Source organism: Asterias rubens, chromosome 15 (genome assembly GCF_902459465.1).
Source record: "Asterias rubens chromosome 15, eAstRub1.3, whole genome shotgun sequence".
NCBI classification, from domain to species: Eukaryota; Metazoa; Echinodermata; class Asteroidea; order Forcipulatida; family Asteriidae; genus Asterias; species Asterias rubens.
This window is the reverse complement of record NC_047076.1, coordinates 4,530,328-4,552,707: the sequence shown is the minus strand read 5'-3', so window position 1 is coordinate 4,552,707 and position 22,380 is coordinate 4,530,328. Positions and strand designations below refer to the sequence as shown.

General features: G+C 39.9%; 2 protein-coding genes across 2 annotated transcripts; one reads left to right on the top strand and one right to left on the bottom strand.

Moving 5' to 3' along the window:
* The first annotated feature begins 1,085 nt into the window (after window positions 1-1,085).
* Window positions 1,086-10,573, top strand: LOC117299960 (coiled-coil domain-containing protein 47-like). Its single transcript, XM_033783584.1, has 13 exons — window positions 1,086-1,161; window positions 2,095-2,354; window positions 2,718-2,831; window positions 3,404-3,531; window positions 3,975-4,143; window positions 4,386-4,451; window positions 4,740-4,841; window positions 4,981-5,088; window positions 5,622-5,707; window positions 5,955-6,013; window positions 6,635-6,744; window positions 7,035-7,202; window positions 7,475-10,573. Exons 2-13 carry the CDS (start codon window positions 2,100-2,102, stop codon window positions 7,547-7,549), a joined length of 1,440 nt encoding a protein of 479 aa, XP_033639475.1. The 5' UTR covers window positions 1,086-1,161; window positions 2,095-2,099; the 3' UTR covers window positions 7,550-10,573.
* Window positions 10,574-11,701: 1,128 nt separating this feature from the next.
* LOC117300369 (organic cation transporter protein-like) lies at window positions 11,702-21,526 on the bottom strand. The gene is made up of 9 exons (XM_033784144.1): window positions 20,779-21,526; window positions 18,509-18,739; window positions 17,520-17,716; window positions 16,180-16,509; window positions 14,476-14,610; window positions 13,673-13,758; window positions 13,226-13,346; window positions 13,022-13,094; window positions 11,702-12,669 (listed from the first exon to the last, which is right to left on the bottom strand). The coding sequence occupies exons 1-9, from the start codon at window positions 21,088-21,090 to the stop codon at window positions 12,493-12,495; spliced, it is 1,662 nt and encodes a 553-aa protein (XP_033640035.1). The 5' UTR covers window positions 21,091-21,526; the 3' UTR covers window positions 11,702-12,492.
* Window positions 21,527-22,380: the final 854 nt, after the last annotated feature.

The window sequence follows — 22,380 nt, the reverse complement described above, 5'->3', positions numbered from 1 at the left end:
ACAAACTCTTTTATTGAGCGTGACGTAATGATTTTGTTCTTGTAATCGGGCACCGCCGCAATTTTTCTCTGGCCATGGTATGAGGGAACTTCTATGAGGAAACAGACTTTTGAAATGGAACTTTGCAGAGAGCATCACAGCAAAAACACAGGGCACCACAAAATAGAAGTGACATCGCATATCGCAACTTCTTTTTGCACAAATTTAGCGATAACGCCGCAAAACAATTATCATGACTCAGCAAATAATAATTTGCGTAGTTCTGGGCCCTATGGTTTAGTGAAAGTGGTCACCGGTAGATGGCGCAACAATTTGGCTTGGCGCAGAGCCGTATATTGGGAGGGACGTTACGACAACTCGCGATTAGAAGCCCTTGTTCCCCAAGACACGGGGTGCTAGACTAGTCTGCCCATTGGGTTGTGCTGCATTTTGAGACAACATGGCGTCTACCAACCACGTGACCAAAGAAAACTGTCTCTCCATGTCGCAACTCTCTCAATACACAGCTCTGGCTTTGCGTACGGAGCAAGCCTCGGTGGGCATGAGATGGCAGGCCCTCGGTCCCCTGTAAATCATCTGAAGAATTCATGAGTTAATTCCAAGCACGCAAAGAGACGCACAATGCCCCATATGCCCCGGATTCGTCTCACCCTGTCTCAAGTTTGCCTGCCTCAAAGGAAAGCCGAACACTAAGAATGAAAATATAATAGCCTTTTGTCAAGGCCCTCCGTGGCTTGGAGAGCCGCGACCAAGCGACTGGAACGGGAGATGTTTTGGAGATGCATGGCGCTTGTAATTATGTAGCGCTGGCATCATACAAAATGGGCATAGACACTGAATAACGAATTGTCATGAATTCTCCAAAAAATGACGGCTTTTGTGGTCAGGGTGGGGGGTCGCCGTAAAGACCTACCCGGCCCATCCACTGTCTTTGCAGCTAGCAAAGCATGCTTTGCATAAAATAGCCCGATAAGCCATAGTTAAAGTTCATCACAAGAGGGCGCTGTTCAATAGAATTTAGACGGGTTCCAGATTGCTACACGCTTCGTAGATGGTAAAGTCGTGTGTGTGATATGGGGACCGTGCCTCAATAAAAGTGCTGGTAATGTTGGTAGATTTTTCGTCGATCGTGGAGTAATTCATGCTCTCGCTTTTGTTCTGGTAAAGTATAATTTTTCATAATTCTAACAATATAGAAGATATCCGTGAATTTGTTATCGTAGTTTTTAGTTCTTACTCTTAACAGTAAATTTTAAATAACTATTGTGGGCTCACGTTTATGATTAATAAAAGACAAGGAATTGATGCGTAGAAATTGCCGATACACCTGTACACGGATCGGGATGGCACGCAGGACGGACTCGGTCAGTGCTACAATGTGTGTGCATCATATGATTATGAATGGTAAAAGAAGGGTGGAGCATTCCTACCTCCATGGTGGGTGGAGGAAGATGCCGTGCATTTGATCATTTTTGTTTTCACGCTATTCCAATTATAACCTGTATTTTTAATTTAAAATTAATGGGATGCTTATTTGGCAAAATTGTATTTATGATATTTTTTACCAAAACTGAATAAGCAATCACTCATTCGACTGTGTAAAATATTTGAAATGCTATTTAATATACTTTATAAACATGTGAAAAATGGCAGTCAGATATTAACAACATTAAAGGCAGTGGACACTATTGGTAAATGACGACCAGTCTTCTCACTTTGTTTACCTCAACATATGCATACAATAACAAACCTGTGAAAATTCGAGCTCAATCGGTCATCAAAGTTGCGAGATAATAATGAAAGAAGAAAACATCCTTGTCACACGAAGTTGTGTGCGTTCAGATGCTTGATTTCGAGACCTCAAGTTCTAAACTTGAGGTCTCGAAATCAAATTCGTGGAAAATTACTTTTTTCTCCAAAACTATGGCACTTCAGAGGGAGCTGTTTCTCACAATGTTTTATACTATCAACCTCTCCCCATTACTTGTCACCAAGAAAGGTTTTATGCTAATAATTATTTTGAGTAATTACCAATAGTGTCCACTGCCTTTAACGTAGTCTATTTACTTTCCGTCTTTTGTTCTTACACTACAGATACCATGATTCCTCGTTCTCTTCTCCTACTCTGTGCATTTGCGCTGCTATTGGCCCCAGCAGTACTTGCCGCAGCCAATCACCGCGGTGCCGACATCGAGGATAATGAGTTTGCCGAATTTGAGGATCTTGGAGATGAGGAAGAAGATGATGGAGTTGTAGAGACGGAGAGAGGTGACGATGACTTTGAAGACAGTAACGAGGCAGAGGCACCCTTTGAGAAGGAGTTTGATGAAGATGATGATGATGGAATTGTGGAGGTAAGGGTACATCTTTATAGACGATGTGACCTCTGATGTCATACGAAAACCATAACATGATACGCGCGCATACCGCCGGGCAAAACCTTTGTGTTTTGGCAGCCAGCTAGAAAGTGTACGCAATCTTACTATGACTACGCAACTCTTTGCCCGGCGAAACATGACGTATATAGTGTTTTGTCAACAGAGGGCGGTTTGAATGTAAACATAGGTCACATCGTCTATAAGATGGCAGACTAGTGAAATGAAAAGCTAGCTGGTCTTGCTGAATAATCACTGAAAAGGGCAATTACTTTTAATCTAAAATAACCATTTAACTTATTTCTTTAACTCATCTCTTAAACTGTTTTTTTTTAACTACAGGATGAAGATGAATTTGAACACTTCCACGATACAGAAGAATTTGAAAACTTTGAGAGAGAGAAACCCTTCAAAGGCAAGGGGCCGTCCGATACACCAGACCTGGAAATTGCAAAGGTACGTTTAAAGGCAGTGGACACTATTGGTAACTCCTCAAAATAATTGTCAGCAAAAAAACCTCACTTGGTAATGAGTAATGGGGAGAGATCGATAAAATAAAACATTGTGAGAAACAGCTCCCTCTGAAGTGACGCAGTTTTCGAGAAAGAACTAATTTTCCGCAAATTTCTGTCCTGGTTATCTCGCAACTCCGACGACCAATCGAGCTCAAATTTTCACAGGTTTGTTATTTTAAGCATTATGTTGAGATACACCAAGTGAGAAAACTGGTCTTTGACATTTACCAATAGTGTCCAATGTCTTTAAATGCTTCCAGTCAGGGCCCGATTTCCTAAAGCCTGTAAGCACAAAAACTTTATACAGAATAGAATTGCTCAGCAGAAACAGGTTACTAGGCAGAATTACATTAAGTTTATTATGTGTGACTGGTGCCCTACTCAGTTTTCGCTTAGCAAAGAAATTTTGGGACCTTCTAACTCCTGTGGTCCTTTCTCTATGGTATAAGGTAGTACATGTAGGACACACATGTTGAGAGGAATTGCTTTCATAATTCTTGTTTCTTCTGACAGCTCCCTGTACATTTGCGTAATAACTGGGACAGTTACTACATGGAAATATTGATGGTTGTGGGCATCTTGGCCTACGTACTCAACTACATCAGCGGCAAGAGTAAAAATCAGAAGCTTTCTACTGCCTGGTAAGTAATACAGTCCAAAGCAACAGCAAAAACAATTGTCTTGACTGAGAACGTCATTGTGAGATTTTAATAAAATGGAAATATGCATCAGGGATAAAGATGATTAATTTTGGTTTAACCCATATACGTGTACATTATATGGTTATTATGGGTAAAACTAAAAATGAATGTGCTTTATCCCGATGCAAATTTCCATCTATTGAATAAGGGCAGTACCGGCTACAAAAATGTAGGGTTCGAACTGTCTCTAGCTACAGGGCAAACTCAGTGGTCTAGTTGGTAAGACACTGCTCTAGAATTGCAAAGGTCGTGGGTTTGAATCTCACTCGAGTAACTTGCCTGTGTTTTTGTTTCACAGAGCTCAGGAAAGCACTGCACTGCGTAAACAGTGCTAACACACAAACCAGAATTAACTTTGTGAGATTTGTTTTCTTCCGACACAGGTTGAGCTCGCATCTTGAGCTGTTGGAGTCCAACTTTGCATTAGTTGGTGATGACGGAGGTCAGAAGGACCCTCCTGTGACCGGCCAGCTTGTAAAGGAGAGCGAGAGTCGATACTGTCTGTGGTGCTCGGGGAGGAGTTGCTGTGAGGGCATGTTGGTCGAACTCAAGGTAGGTGTACTATACTATACTATACTATACTATACTATACTACCAGGGCATTTATAATGCCCATTTATAACAGGTGTATAAAAGGCCTGGGTGACTAGTGAAATTTACTACACGACGAGCCAACTCATAATGTATAATGGGCCTTCTTCTATTGAAGATATATGATTTGCACTATGACTTTTAAATGGCTTTTGAGTGGCTTGGTGTTTAACATATTTTGTTTAAATCTCTTTACATTTCAGCTTTTAAAAAGGCAGGACCTTGTGAGTGTAGTGGCTAAACTCATGAAGCCTGGGTCGGACGAATTAGTAAGTTTATCCTTTCTCATCATTTTGTTTGCAGTAGAGGTGGCTTCTTTTTTCTTCTTGTAATAAAAAGGTTTTGTTTTTTTAACGGTCTTAGGCAAAAGAATACATTTTGAAAAATGGACCAGCCTTGTCTTCAAAAAAAAAGTGTCGGCCGGCCATTTTGAAAATGGTCTTGAGCTAGAGACCCTCTTGATTCCTAAATCCTCAAAAGAAAATTGATGTTCATCCAAATAATTGGACTCTTATAAGATTCATTGACCGTCTTATTGTTCGTCTTGCAATATTCAGGTAATCACCGTGACAATGAACAGTGAAGACATGGACACTTTCATCTTGTTTGCGGGACGAAAGAAAATCGCTTCCAAGATGCAAAAAGAAATGCAAGATTTGGTGAGTAGGTTTTACAGGTTAGAATTACTATGTAAGAATTAAGTTGGGGGAAAAAGTAATGAGGAGCAAATATAAAGCATTCTGCTCAAGTGTTATGAATGAGATTGAAATCCATTTTCTATTTCGTTTTATTTTGCAGAGTCAGTTTTGTCAAGATAAACGGAGTGGTGATAAGTACGGGATGTCATCATCCAATGTGGTGCTAGCCGATTCAGCAGAGGTGATCCAGGGTGTCATGGATGGCAAGGTAAACTGTACAAACAAATTTCCCAGGTGGCTTGGTTTCGCAAAGCGGAAAATTTTTTAGCATTTTTTGTTCGAAAAAAAAAAGTTCTGTTCAAACCGTAATGGTTGAAAGGAAGACACACCACACACAAATAAGTATACTGATGCAACAGACGTCGAAAGAAATGAAGACAGAGACAGGCAGAGTAGCCTGAACATCTATCGTCGCACTTGGAGGCTCTAGAGTGGCCTCCAGCCTAGGTTAATCCCCATCCATAATCACCTTTCACCTAGATTCATATGCAGATGACTGAAAGTGCAGCTGCCGAATGTCACCTCGGACCAATCAAAGCACAGATATAGAAAGCTTACGTCACTTCATGTTTATCCAATGAAATCATTATATCCAATGAAGTTACTGGTTCTGCAAAGCAAGTTCGTGTCTTTATCCTTGCGGGTAAAGACAGGGTACAAGACTACAGGCACAAGCCCTTGAACTGTTAATATTATGACAAAGTTTTCAGGTTTTTTTTTTTTGTGTTTTCTTTCCTGTAGATCACCAGCTGTTTGGCTCAGTATGAGGAGCTCTTTGAGTACCTCCATTTTTCAGACCAGTTTTCAGGTCCGAAGCCAAACACAGAGTAAGTTTTATTGAATAGTACAATAGTACACAACAACATAATTTACTTACGAAACAGCGGCAAACATTATACCGCAAATTGGAAATTACTTGGAAATTACATATTAGTCGCGACTAGTGACAAAGTCGCAACTTTTTGTGGCGTGACTAAGTCAAGTAGTAAGTTTGGTTCGTTGCCCAGGCTTAGTCATAACACAGATGGTGCAATCCAAGTGCTTAACTTTATTATTTGTTTCTCGTTTTGCCAGTGAGGAGCAGCCAACCAAGATGCCAGAGACTAAGAAAGTTCTCATTTTCTGTTTCAAAGGTAAGTTTTACCCAACATGTTTAAAGACGCCACCTATTCTACTCCGGAATCCTTTCCCCATTGCTGACCACTAAGCCAAGAAACCTACTCTGACCACAAGCATGCAAATTTTCAGCTGATCAGCTGACTTCCTCTTTTTACTTTTCAAAACTGTGCCATAGAAAGTGTGATTGGCCATTTCCTCTCTTTTTTTTCTTTTTTTTGCAATTAGAAAGTTTCCTGTCTGTGACCACTAACGCGGAGGTCATGTTCTCTGTTGCCCCTGGCCTTGGTGCCTATCAAAAATTTACCATTGACTTTATGATTTTTCAATGGAAGTGTCCTTTGCAAAATGAAAATGGCCTTGTCCTTTCAACATGTTCAAAAATGAAGTTCCAGACGTCGATTTCACCGAACTCTTCCTATCTTAAGATCAATCTTAGGACTGAGTCCCAACCCTGCACTGTAGCATGCAGAACTTAAGAATAATCCTAAGTTAGGACGAGTTACTCGTTCTTACTCGAGATACGATTAATCCTAGCGTTTTGTGAAATTGGCTGCTGGCCTGTTTGCAACCGTCTTTACTGACTCACTAAAAAAAATGCGAAATCTCAGCTCTGACAGAAACATTATTTATTTCAGTGCCTGGAGGACCTCGCTGTTCCAAAGCAGACATGGAGGGTATGCTTCCTATGATGAAGCTCGTCATGTACTGCATCGAGAAGGTCAAGAGATACAAGCTCAGCAGAGAGGTAACTTGATTCTCACAATAGTTAATTGTACTTGTAGAATGCTGCCATCAACCTTTTTTTCGCAAATACCAGAACTGCCAACTCAAGCTGATTCTGCAGAAAGTTCCCTGAAAATAAACCCAATCTTTCCATATTCTGATGGACAAATTGGAACCCGAACCCACACTCCGGTGACTTACCACCAAAACTTAAAATCACGACAGAAGCGAGAAACAATGTTCTAGCGATGAGTTAACGATTTGATAATTTGCTTCACCTAAAAATATACTAAAACTTCATTCTTTGACTAGGCCAAGCTGAAGGCAGACAAGGCCCGGGCTAAGGTATCTGAGTCCTTCGTCAAGCTGGCCCACGCCCAGCGCCAGGAGGCAGCCCAGCTTCGCCGAGAAGAGAAGCGGCGCGTTGAAAAGGACCGCCTGCTCAATGAAGAGGACCCTGAAAAGGCTCGAAAGCTAGAGGTAAAACACAGGGATATGATTTCTCCGTTTTTAACCAGAAACCAATTTTTTTTTTAACCCTCATCCCCCCAAAAATGATTACTGAAACAAAAAAATTATTAATTTGCTAAAAATTATTTAGATTAATTACCAATTGTGTCCAGTGCCTTTAAGAAGTTACTCTAGCGCCCCATCTCTTAAATTCTTAGAGGCCGACACCATCCTTCGTTGTTGTTCTTTAAATGAAATAAAATTTAATAAAATGTCAACCTCAAAATCTCTTCTTTTTTCAGGAGAAGCAGTACAAGAAGGACATGCGCAAACGTCTCAACCCAGGCATGAAGCAAATGAAGGTCCGCGTCACATAAACAGCGCCCTCTTTTGATGTCACTGTGAGCATCCTCATTTTCATCAAGCGCCCTCCTTTGATGTCATCGTGAGCATCCTCTTTTTGTTAATATCATCAGCACCCTCTTTTGATGTCACCTTGCACATCCTCCTCATCAACAACAATCCCTCTTTAGACCCTTATGACTCATGGTTTACCTGGTAGTGCAAGGGAAGACTTTGCTTGGTGGCAGCAGACATACCAGGTCATTTTGTTGCATAGACCGTATCTCAAATACTTGGTACGCACGCGTTTGGTCTAACAAGTAAGAAGTTTGATCGCTAGCTAGACCAGCGTGCACCTTATTCAACAGGTAGCACCTGCGCAATGGGTATTTGCGAAAAGGTCTATATGTACATAAATTATTAAAAGTTACCTTCTGTGTCTGCTGCCACCTAAAAGTCTGCCATTCAAAGCAAACTGTTGTGCTTCACCTTGAATTTGTGAATGGAGACTTTAAATACCATTCATATTGAGAGCCCTTGAACCAACAAAAAGTATTTTGTTGGTTGGAATTTTTATTACAGCGAAGCTTTGGTCATACTTCCTGAATGTGAAACGAATTTTGACTCGCAACAAATAATTTGCAGCAGTTGAGTTGTGCTCAACTCCTGCAAAATATTCACTGTGAAACACAGATTTGACATCAAAATTCACTTTGCATTCCCAGGAAGTATGAACCGGGCTTGAGCCTTAAAGGTAGGATCATCTGTTGTTTTTTGTCAATGTGATTAATAGGCATGATTATCAAGAAAGTTGCCATAAAAGTCACCTTTGAAAATTTCAGCTGAATACAGTGTCTTCTTAGACTCTACCTTTAAGCATGCAAAATTAATACATTAATTTAAATCGCCAAATGTTTCTCAAAGATGGGCTGCCACAATTTCATTACAATTTTTATACCATTATTGTCATATAATTTTGGAAATTTTAATTAAGTTTAGTACATTGTGTGCGTGGTTAAATACAACTTGACCCTGTACTATCTGACATACATTGTAATTTGTTCACATTTTTATAAAATAATCATTTGAGAATGTTTTTGAATTATTTTAATCTTGTTTAATTGAGGGGAAAAAATCACTATAGACCTACCTTCACATGAAATATAAGCAAACATAAAGGAGCGCTTATGAAGTGTGCGATTTGCTACAACATTCTACTTACACATTGTAACGGGTTGATGTCAAAGGCATTATGACATCATGCAATTAATTACAAACTGCATCTTTGCCAGTTTAACCACATACGACAAGTATAATGATAACACCTAGTTCTTTTATAGCGCAATTAACAGTAAACTCTCAATGCGTTTTTGGCCAATAACATTCCTCTAATCTCCATGGGGAGCTGCTGTTCCATACGCAGTACCAACCTCCAACCTTCCAGGTACCCATTTATACCCCTGGGTGAAGAGAAGCAATTAGAGTAAAGCATCTTGCTCAAGGACAGAAGCTATTTAATGTAAACACAAGTTTTGGTTAACAAAAGCCTACAAAGTTGAAAAACAAATTCCTTAGAAAAATTGGTGGCGGAGGTGGGACCCAACATCAAGACTAAATTCACTCGGGCAGATTTAACAACATCCAAATTAGTTTAAAATCTTTGCATGAAAAATTGCAGTTTTGCAAAGTTTTTATCGCCATTTTTCTACCAGTGCAAATGCAAATGTGCGCGATTATTATGCAAATTAGGTCTCTATTGTTTACCGTGTGCTTTGTGTCATAAACGTTGTTTTGGGGCAACATAGACTTAATCTTTCATGTTCTATATACAATTTTGGTTTAATTTGCAAGTTTACTGAGTGAGCTACTGAAATATGAAGGGTGCGGGCTTAGAAGTTGTAGTTACCAGTTTAACTTTCTTTGGGGGGGGGGACACTTTTGCCTGCAGGGTTACCTTGCCCTCATTTTGATTCTCGATGGTTTTTAATTACATCTAAACAAAACTGTGCCTGCCTGCAATGTTATGTGGTGTGGTAAATGTATTTACACATTACACGGCCAACCCTCCTACTTCCTGCAACTGTGGTTTTGAAGGATAGTTTTTCACGTCAGCCTGCATGGTACATGTACATGTACATAGTCAAGCATCCTATTGTGTTACCATTCAACATCACCCACTGATGATATGTATGTGGATACCATGGTACTATGGCAGTTGTTACAGGGCGTTCAGGGCAGCAGATTTACCAGATAAAAATCCATAGACCTTTATCGCAAATACTCGTAAGCTTGCTGTGGGCGTTGAATGAGGTGCTGGTCTAGTTAGCAATCAAGTTTGATGGCTAGCTAGACCAGCATGCACCTCATTCAACAGATAGCGCTTGCACTATGGGTATTTGCGAAAAGGTATGTTGTTCTTGTTGTCTGCTGCCACCTAGTATCCATACATCTCTCTTTTGAAAGTGTACCTTCTTATAATAAAGTGATAGCAACACTGGCAGCCATTTTGGCAAAATTTACGCAAGGACAATAACTTGATTATAGCGGCTACATAATGCTTGGTTGGTAACGAGTGCCGTGCAATTTTGACTATTTGGTCTCCATGTGGTCCTTGTGTGAACTTCACCCCCGTTGTGATCAATGTAGGTTTAGTAGTTTAATTCATTTAAAACGAAATTAAAATTGTACCATTTAATTTAGTCCAACACTTTTCCCTGATGAAGGAGTAATGAATTTTGACATTAAAATGAAGAATATTGACAAGATGAAGAAATAATTAGTTGTTAATCTTTTTATTCAGCATTTGGGAGGGTAGGATTTCAAACTTTGCAAGGTGGAAATAAAGTTTGTTACCAAATTCATACATGAAAAACACTCATCATGATTTGTGGTGATTCATTAAAGGCAAAGTAACTTTTGGTTTTTGAAACCGTTTGATTGTTTTAATCTTTATGTAGATGTACATTGTAGAAAACTTACCTGTAAACATTTCATTTTATAAGGTGGGCACGTCTGTGAGATATCGCCGAATATCCGGAGCGATGTCCAGACAGGACGAATAAAACCTTGGGCCTACACAATCTTAGAAGCCTTACTTAACATTCAACATTTGGGGGTAAAAAGTTATATCTTTTTTCCATAATCGAACCAAAAATTGATGTTTCTCAAAAGCTATTATACTTTCCATAGCTGCTGTACTTCTTACCACGTAAGTTTGTATAACCATTAATTTTCAGAGTCAACACGTATACAGACCCAACACGTATACAGACCCATGTACAGTTATTCCAGCAATGTTGACATTAAAGTTAAATACATGTGTGTACAGTGTGTATACGTCGTTAAAGTTAAGGTACATGAAGTTACGTTGGGACACAGACAAGTAGTAAAGAATAATAACAACCGTTAGTACAACTTTTAGGCATAATGAAGCAGAAGCTTTTGTCCCCGTACCTACGGACAGACAAACAACAAACACACCAAAAGAAGATCACAACACTGACTCACAAAACATGTAGGTACAGCGACAAAACATCATTCGGAAATGTTATAACTTGTCTTAAATAACTGCGGACCAGTGGGTAGACTGCATGACTTGCAATCAAGTTGTTGGTGGTTCGAATCCTACTATAACCGCTGATTTCACAATGACTAGATTGTAAAGTATAGTCGACTTGTTTACTGAAGCACAGTTCTATGACTTCATATTAATAGATACACTGCTAAAATGGTATTCTTTAAATAAGAACAAAATATCTTATTTTAAGAAGATATTTCTTGTGTCACTCCCTAGACAAAGTTTCTAGGGAGTGACACAAGAAATATTTTTCTCAAAATAAGGTGTTTTTCTTATTTCAAGAATACCATTTTTAGCAGTGTAGATGTAGTACAGACAGTATACACTATTGGCAATTTAAAAAAAAACAGTCTTCTCACTTGGTGTATCTCAACATATGCAAAAAATAACAAACCTGTGAAAATTTGAGGTCAATCGCTCGTCGAAGTTGTGAGATAATAATGAAAGAAAAAACACCCTTCTTGTCACACGAAGTTGTGTGCTTTCAGATGCTTGATTTCGAGACCTCAAATTCTAAATCTGAGGTCTTGAAATCAAATTCGTGGAAAATTACTTCTTTCTCGAAAACTACGCTAGTTCAGAGGGAGCCGTTTCTCACAATGTTTTATACCATCAACAGCTCCCCATTACTTGTTACCAAGTAAGGTTTTATGCTAATAACTATTTTGAGTAATTACCAATGTGGCCAGAGAACGGCTGTTTTTAGCAATACGGGTGTTTGCCGACTTCCCTTGATGGGGAGATCATCTAAACATACATAAGCAAGCATTTGGGAATTCATCTATCGCAGTACGAGAACAATTGCCGAATGTAATATTTATGTTTCTGGATAAAAAAAAAACATTCTTAAAAAACAATATAATAAATGTCGTTTAAGCTGAGTAAATATTGTTGACTAAATTATTAAATTACTGAAGCAGTTATAGCTATACATAAAAAACAATTTACGAAAAGTGTATAAAAGTAAGTTTGATATACACAAATGTGTGCTATACAAAGTTAGTTAAAGATTACCATCCCCTGAAATTGGCCCGCCGAATAAATGCAAACATACACACCTTCCAATATTACGTGGACACAATGGTTTTGGTTTTTGTACAAACAAAACCGGAGCTTCGAACTCGGAAGACGCGTCACGAAAACCAAATTGAGCTGATATTCGTGAATTCAACGTCCCACAGGTGCCCCATTTCTTGAATTACAAGAGTAAAATGTTACACTTGCGCACATCTCTCAGTCAGCCAATAATAGCATTTCAAGCGTGCACGTCACATCAAAGATGGCGGCTATTAAGGCACATTGGGGTCCTAGGGTTAATTTGGCGTACGGGCATTACAAACACAGGGGCAAACCCCTCGACACTGGTACTAAGGTTTATACATGTCTGCAAATGTTTTTCCTTCATACATTTGTGGGTTGAGCCTCCTCAGCTTCGTCTTTCTCGGCTAGTTTTTCTCCATCGTCCAAGGTTTCTGGCAGGGATCGGTTGTTAGTCTCCGGTAGGGGGAAGACCAGCATCCCGGCAATGAGTGACACCACACCGAACACAATGAACGGAATGGAGCTGTGTATTACATTCTGTGTGTAAACAAAACACAAAGTTTTTGAGTTGAGCATTCTTCATGAGTCGAGTATTGTGATGAGCTTTTATGTCATAGCCACCAGTTACGTCTTATTCTAGACTACAAAACGTGTGTAAGACAGCAACAATAGTGGTCTGTGTTCAATTCCTGCGTAACAATCGCTTGCGAAAACAAACATGTAACGTCAAAAATTTGCTTCGCTTTCTCATTCGCAGGAAGTATGAACCGACCGGGCTTTATTTTATATTCCAAAGCAGCCAATTTATATGCTGCACTAAATCACAAGGATTTGTTTACACATAAAAACAAGTCTTTCATCATGAACAAACATGTTTGATGTGACTTACGAGGAAGACAATGAACGGCGCCACCATACCCCCAACACGGCCGATCAACGAGGCTGCTCCAGCTGCTGCATTTCTGCATCATAACGTAAACAACGATACATAATTAAATGAGAAAAGGTATAATTATTATACACTTTCCACATAAACTGAAGAGTTATAAACGTTACATATCAACAAGTTCCGAGATGTGCCCCTTATGCTCACCTCAGCACGGTTGGAAACATTTCAATTGTCACCAGGTACGTCAGATCAAAGGCCGTGGATGCAAAAAACCTCCCAATCATTGCTAGTCCCAACTTCAACATGCTGAGATCTGTACCGTCACCTGCAAATGAAAGGATATAAAAAATACCAGATAAGACTGGTATAAGTGCATCTGAAGACGAACAGATTATACAGTCCAAAACATTGAGTCCATCGATTCATACATGAACGAGAGATTGATAACTTTTGTAGATCAAGTATTATTGGACATGACAACAGCCGAACCTGCCATTCGTACGGACACTTGCAACGCTTTCTGCTGTGAGACATGGCCTCTTCTGATAAACTATTGGTGGCGCCCTTTATAACTGTAATTCTTTTGAACTTTTACATTGACATAATGTTACTGTCACCTTATAGCATTAAACTGATAAAGTTTATACAAACCTGACTCATCAGGTATTAGTCCCGTAATCACACACGCCACTCCACTGACGATAAAGTAAGTAATAAGGGGACGTCTACGGCCAAACCTAATTCAAAATACAACAGACGGCGAGCAGTTAAAACAGACATTTTACATTATTGAATCCATCGCACATTATTTTTTATTAAAGATTCAAGATTAAACATATTGATTGTCATGATAAAAACATGAAATTTGTCTTCCCTGTGTCAAGGAGACTATACAATACATACAAGAAAGGCATAGCAACAATAGACAACATGAATAACATTACAATTTTACAGATACACATGTATATACAAATATTAAGATATGGGAAGCATGTATCTTTCCACATACGATCTTGTTTTCGAAATCTAATTCACCCAACAATGTAATGTGTAATGTATTATGCCGATAAGCCAATATTAGGCAGAAACAACACCCCTTAAAGGACGTAGTTTTTGAGAAAGAAGTAATTTCTCACTCAAATAATAAAATACTTCATGCCCGAAGCCTTTTACTATTTATTATAGGCATCTGAAAGCACACGAAATGTGTGCAACAATAGTGTTTTTTCTTTCATTATTGTTTTTAATTTTTATGACCAATTGATCTGAGTCATATTTTTCACAGGTTTGTTATTTTATGCTCATGTTGGGATACACCGAGGGAGAATAAGTTCAATAGTTCAAAGGTGACCAAAATGTTCTGAAAATTCGACCCAGTGTCAATTTTTCGAATTTCAGTCAATCACCATTTCAAGTTGACACCATTTCAAGTTAACACAGGAACTGTAACATACCTGATTGTGACGAAGTAGTTAGCGATGTAACAAGGAGCCTCTGTTAATGACATCAACGTGAAGTTGACGTACATATTTCCAACTAGATTAGCCGATATCAGGAAGAACCCGTAGTAGACAGCTGAACATGCAAACCTATAATCATTAAATTAGGTAAAGGAGAATGAACGAGAAAGTGTACAGAGAAGTGTAGATTCGTAAAATAATCTGCACTTTCATCAATAGAGTGACGTCACAGAAATAATTTAAATCCAATAACTTGGGAGGTTTTGGAGCAGGACAGTTTTCCAGTTTAACAACATCATGCATGTCAAACCATTTTTCGTCTTGGGTTTATTTATCACGTCATGTCGATCCCAAATGTTTTAGTTGTGGCTGCCCGCCACAAAAACTTCAAGGCAAAACAAAATCCATGTTTACCAGATTATTACTAGCCAAAATATCATAACAAAAATTTCAATTTGTGGATGGTATCCTCTGCTGATATCGGCTAAGCAGATAACTGTTCGGCAATCCTGCGTGACAGTGGGCACTCTGATTGTGACGTAATCCCACTGTATGCAATGCCGGTGTCAGATGCAATTGTGTCCCCCATACAATACTGTCCGCTCCGGGACACTTTTGAATATGCAATCGTGTTCGGGCTATGCAAAAACCGTCCAGTGGACATGTACATGACTGTACATGTACGTGCGCGCGTAAGCAGGCGTGCATGCACTGAACCTTCGTATAGACGATGTGACCTATGTTTACATTCAAACCGCCCTCTGTTGACAAAACACTATATACGTCATGTTTCGCCGGGCACTGAGTTGCGTAGTCATAGTAAGATTGCGTACTGTTTCTAGCTGGCTGCCAAAACACAAAGGTTTTGCCCGGCGGTATGCGCGCGAATCATGTTATGGTTTTCGTGTGACGTCAGAGGTCACATCGTCTATTTTATGCAGCATGAATGTTCACGTATTTTATGATTGCAGCGAAGACCCAACGGCCGAACATTTCCCATGTCATTCATGACATGCACTTAGCTTGTAAAAAAATGGCGAACGTGTTCCGTCGACCAAGGGCGTTTAATATTCAGCAAGGACGGTTGTGCACGGGGGCGGACACAACTGCATATGCAAATGTGTCCGGGCGGACACAATAATTGCATTATGCAGCAGCGTCCGGGCGGACACGATTGCATTATGCAAAACTGTCCGGCGGACATTATTGCATATATCCTCCGGATAGTATTGCATACGGGACATAATTGCATGCGACACCAGGCCAAATTCCCATGAACTGGCCTCATTGATTATACCAGAAGCCCGTGGGAGTTGCATCGAACTAGTTTTTCCTTGGTGATTTTTTTTTTTTTTTCATGCGTTCTTCAAAGACTCATATTTTTACTGAAAGACGTAAGTTGTTATCGTAAGGAATGCCTGTGCACGATGAAATGGGTAAACGTTGGTACATTTACACAACGTATAAATCGGTGTGTCAGGAGATTCCGTGTCCACGATCAAAATGGCAAACTGTGTCAAAGTTTTTCTGACAGTGCCCTCTTTTTAATCATCCTCCTCCAACCCACGTTAAATTTCTATGAGGGGACAGATCTCCGGTGGCAGAATTTCCTGGGACACCGGCACCGAGCTCGCTCCAGGGTTTTACAAAGCCGATTTTGCGAGACGTCATGGCACTTACGAAGCACCGTATACTTACCAGCAATACAACACGATCAGTGTTCGTATGGCCAAAGCACGGGTCCGGAACAGATCCAACAGGGTGTACTTTTTAGCATCCTTTATGGCCGGAACGTCACTCTCCAGGCGATTATAATCTGAAGCCTTAATATCCAATGGTGGCTTTTCGTCTGAAAGTTCCGGCCTCGATGATCCGTTTGTCAGCTCATGTTCCTGTTCCTGCTGAGGAAGGACAAAGTAACCACCAACGTGGGAGATGTTCTTGGACTTGGAGATCCGCTGGAAGATCTTCTCAGCTTCGTCTACTCGACCTTTCTGAAGGAGCCATCTTACCGATTCATAAGAGTACCTTAAAGGAACATACGGAATTGGTTTTTGATAACAAAACAGTTGTTGGTGAGTGTAAGCACTCAATGTAACCCACCAAATACATGTAAAATTACAAACCTGTAGAAGTTTGAAATCGATCGGCCATCTGGGTCACGAGAAAAAAGTGAAACTCCGATTTGCTTATCGAATTAAATCTTATTTCTCATCAAAATATGAAATTCCGGACAGAAACATTACATCATCATTACACCTTAAAGTTTAATGTAAATCTGTGACCTTAGAACACAAATTGTTCTTACCATTTTTATAGCGTTCCTTTAAATGTAGGGTTTCAAAGGCATTGGACACTACTGGCAATTTCTGAAAGGTATACATTCCCTTTAAAGTTTATGGTATTATACATAATTGGTATAGAGCTGAGAACGTAGTCGCACAAAGTGTTTGATCAACCATGCATGAAATAACAAACCTGTGAAAAATCCGGCATAATCCGTTGAGGGTCGGTAGAAATAGTGAAAAGCCAAAATGCACATTATGTTCAGCTTCTGTATAAACACATTGTTAACAATTTCGGTTGTAACAACCACAACGGGCTGTAATTGATGTTGGGTTGGTATACTGTCGCCATCTTGGGGAATACTCATTGTGCTTACGCTGCACGTTATGAAAGATTAAAAAATTAAGCTTACAAACATTTATTTTCGTGGTAAAAAACATGAAATGATTGTGTCTTCCCTGTGTAAAGGAGACTACATACATACAAGAAAAGCATAGCAACAATTCACACCAGGGATACACACCAGGGATACAAACTACTATTTATATTACAGATTTAATAATACAAATGTAAAGATTATAGCTATTTTGTTTTATGTGAATACTCATGAAAACATAGGCCGAAAGTTCATATATCTGATGCAGTTGTTAAGTTTCTAATATGACTTCATTTCATACAGCTCGAACTCCTGGACAGTATGACCCTAACCGGGTCAAGTCGAACTTTTCGTTTTTTGCAATGTTTATACTTACCAAACCAGTAAGATGAGAGGGGCAGCCAGAAGTGACATGACTAGCTGTAGGTGCCTCCAATTTGGCAAGATGTACGCCAAGGGTCCGACGAGGACCAGCCCAAGGCACCATAGCATTTCACAACCCAAATGTGACCTGACACGAAAGCTGGGAGGGAACATTTCGATGATGCGGACGTAAGGCACGAGAATTAACCCCTTTGGAGGTAATGTTTGAAGTACACGTATAAGTTATGATGTCACGTCAACCGCCGTTAACGGAACGGGGTAACTCAGTTTAACCCGTGTTAAAAAGAACGAGAAATTGAAGCATGGAACTTCTGTCTGCAAAATATATGTTTATTAATAGATATATTGAATATAGTTTCTTATCATGTCAAAGGTAAACATCATTTTCAAGATTTTTTTTAAGACAAGAACTTTGAGCATTGGTCTGATGTGATAGTTCTTTCCATGCAGTTTCATCATAGAAATCAAAGAGGTTTAGAAGATCGTAATTGTGTGCTTCTCCAGGTGTTTTCTATTATCACTTTCTTATATTTTCTGTTAAAAACACACCACAATCATGCCTACAGTACCTACCCAAAAAATAACCCTACAATGTTTTTTATCTCGTATGAAATCCTGCTTACAGACAGCCCATTAAAACTGTACAGACAGCCGGCAAGCTAAACCAACAGACAATCAGGCAAACATGATTTCAAGGGTCAACAAAATACACAACCTCTATGGCAGAGGTCATGTTGTCAATAATGTGAACTGAAGGTTCGCGTAGTGGTTTGTTTCCCTTCTCTCACCTCTGTGGACCCCGGTTCGAATCCTAGCTCAGAACAGAGCCTTGGGTTTGGGGTTTTTACTCCCTACATGATCCGTGGGTTTTCCCTATATTTGGATTTTCCTCCCACATCTATAACTGAACATTCTTCTCATTTTCCATCCATCATGTTTTGGGCACTCATTGTGCTGTGGGTGCAATAAATAAATACTCACAGGAATAAAGCAACCGTGGAGGAATTTCAGAAAACTCATCAGTCCGTAGCTCTGTGCGAAGCTGAATCCCGTACCAGTCACTACGATACCCACTAGCGACCCTAACAGGGTGAGGCGACGACCGAAGATATCTGACATCTGCCCGGTGACGTAAGATCCAAGAAGGCAACCACCAAAATGAACTGACTGGAGAGTACTCCCAAGAATGGCCCGGTCGCAAACCAGATTCAGCTACAATACGAAAGACAATAATAAACGACACGGCATTACTTTGGTTGCCCTTCTTCAGGGCACATGCCGTCACTTTCACCAAACTCTTCAAACTTTAGTATTAATCTTAGTCAAGTTTAAAACCCGTAATAGAAGTTAGGACGCATTTAACCCATCCCAATTTAGGACAAGTCACTCGTCCCAATTCGAGATATGATTAATGCTACCGTTTCGTAAAATCGAAAACAATACAAGAGTGTTAGAAGAATTTCAGGCCCGAAACCTTTCATTATGCATCTATTGTGCAACAATGATGTATTTTTTGTCTTTATTCTTGCAAACTCGTTGAACAATTGAGCCCGATTTGTCACCATGGTTTGTTATTTTCTGCATGTTGGAATACAATAATGTGAGAATACTGGTCTGTGACATCCAAACGTGTCCATCAGTGCCTTTAACCGTGATATCTCATTTAACTGTTTCAGTGAGACCAGTTGCTTTCACCGAGTGTTTTCTGCCGCCTCTTTTGTTACACCAGTACCTCTTTAATCACGGAGGCTTATTCGAGAAAGAACTTGCTACGGCCTCAGCTTATTAGTCCCTTTTGCGACGTAAACATGTTTTCTATGGGAGACAGTCCTTGGGGTGAAGTGGGCGGCCGTGGACAGAATTGCGTTAGTTGACAAAACTTCTAGCAGACCCAATTAATAGTATTATATGGACCTATAATGGTCCTGCAGCTTTTACGAAACGCTAGGATTAATCCCTATCTTGAGTTAAGATGAGTGATTCGTCCTTACTTAGAATCAGTTTAAGGCGTCCTAAATGCTGTGGTTAAGGAACTCACCCTGTTATTTAAACAGGCACAAACAGGCAAGCTATTTTTTTTTATCGCAAATTCTAACAAAAAGGTTCGGCGCAGGACAGTTGCTAACATACAAATATTGACTGCTTCGAGTGCTATGGTTAAAACTATGACTCCCGAGGTGATCCCCGGAGCGTTCTATTTTCCCTCGGCCGGAGCGTTCTATTTTCCCGAGGTGAAGCCGAGGGAAAATAGAACGCTCCGGGGATCACCGAGGGAGTCATAGTTTTTAACCATTGCACGAGTAAAAGCAGTCAACATTTGTTTTATAACACCCCAAACATACACTGTACTATTATTATTAAGTTACAGACCTGAATGCTACAATCCACGGACGACGCGAATACAGATTGCAAACACTTTTACTGTGCTGCATGTAGTGTCGTGCAATCCGAAATGGTTACAGACTATTAATTTATCATCCTCGTACACGCAACGGACGTCTGGGTACTGCACGCCGTGTGCTAGTCTTTGAACTAGCGCATGGCAAACCGACGCACTACCACACGGCCGTCGTCTAGCAAAACTAACACGTCATGTGACGCGCTCTAAACCAATGAGCAGGCAGAATACTTGCAAGGGGTGTTAATGGGTCAAATATAGGTAGATAAATAGTCCTCAAGTAAAAAGCTAATGTATTCGTAAAGTTTAAAGAAACATTTAATTAACTTGAAAAGAGTTCTACTTGCAGCTATATCATTTTCCTGGCGTTCAAATTGATCAGCCGAGCCTGGTGGAAATATTCTAATACACCTTTGATAATTACCTTTGTGTGAATGGCTATCGATCAGACAGAAGCCTTGAAAGCATATAAACCCCCAAGGGTTTTTTCTTTCATTATTTATTTTATTTGCAACTTCTAAGACCAATTGAGTCCAAATTTTCACAGGCTTGTTATTTATTTGATGCGCATGTCGGGATACACCAAGTGAGAATATTCATTTTTGACAAATACCAAACGTGTCCAGTGCCTTTAAACCAACCAACTGTTCGATTTGATTCAGCAGGGTGATAAATGCTTTTTATTCATCTTTTTAACAATATACCTCTTTTTTTAAACTACGTTACTAGCTGTTTTACACTATGAAAAAAAGCTATCGATTGCTTGTTACCAAGTAAGTTTTATCCTGAGCAATTATTTACCCGACCTTTAAGTTACGTTGCTTAGTTAAACGGGAATTTATGTTAATCTTACATCTGTGACAACACTGGTCTCGCCATGGACAGTGTCATACTCCCACCCATCCGTACATGCCATCGTCTCATTGTCGCCGTCCGTGTCATTGTCATAGTAGACAATCTGGTGACAGCCGTCATCGAGGGGAGTCGTAAAGCTCGTCTCATTCTCTGGTATTCTACATCGGTTGTTGTCTGGCTGCCCAATGGTGAATGAAACACCAGTGATATGCCAAGCAGCTACGCTGACAGCAAGGACATACGTGAAGTAGTTGAGAGCCTGCAGACGGCCAAAACTTCCGAGCACACGAAGTGACTTGTCCACGTCCATATTCAGCTCATCAACAAAATAAGGACAGGAATAAACTGGAACGCAAGACCACCCACTTATATACCTAGGATGCTATATCAGCAAACAAAATCCCTTGGTACATATTAAGGTGTGCATGTGCCACACTCGCCTCACACACGAAAAACAAACGATTACTCTCACCCAACAAATAAAAAAGTACGATTGTGTAGGCCCTATTACCGGGCGCTTTTAGATTTGGACCACAATGTGGGTCTGAAAAGAATGTGAAGCTGAAAAGAAACTTTACAAAGACTCAATCCGCTCCGGGAAATACTTTACGTCATCTGCTGTGTATAAATCCAAGGTCACTGTGAGCGCCAACGGAGTTTATCCTATTATCATTTGTTGTGCATAACATCATTTGTTATACCTGCCGAAAAGTCCCCCTTTGACCCGGTTTGCGATTTATAGTTTAAAGTGAAGAAGATATTAACTTCGGGTTTACCCTTCCTATAAATACAATGTGCGTTAATGTGTATGTTTTATTAGATGCTTTAAAGCCATTGGACACTTTCGGTAAACAGTATTGCCCAAAAGCCCACACTTCGTGTACATCAACTTATATATAAAATAACAAACCTGTGAAAATTTAGGCTCAATCGGTCATCGGAGTCGGGAAAAAATAATGGGAAAACCCACCCTTGTTGCCGCGCACATTTCGCCGTGTCATGACGTGTGTTTCAAATAAATCCGTAATACTCGATATCGAGAATTGATAATTGTTCTTTAATGTTTTCTCAAAAAGTAAAGCATTTCATGGATTAATATTTCAAGAGAAGTCTTTCACCATTACCTTCTGCAAACCCTGTAAGTTATTTGTAAATCTGTAAACTTTTTTTCTTTTTTTCTGTTCCGAAAGTGCCCAATGGCTTTAAAAAGACATGAGATTTTTTTTTTTTTTTTTACTTTCGATGACACCGGCGCCGGGGTAGTGTCTTGGTTTCACTGTTGGATCGGGTGTACTCACAAAACTGGATTTGGGTTTTTTGAGATCCTCTGCGATGGGACCTTACTGTGTCTCCCTGGATGGGGTCTATGACTCGACTACTTTGGCTTGATCGAAACGTTGAGTTGTTAAACCACTGGTTCTGTCTCGAGATCTACCTGTGGATTATTTTAGCAGCGCTGTAGGGCTGGAAGGGAAAGCCAGCGACCGATAGCTAAGCTTAATCATCAATGAGAACAAACTTCTCACGAAATCTCATCAACTGCTTGTGCCACATTGGGAAAGGTGTTTTGCTTCCAGCGAAAGTTAGCGTGTATAATATG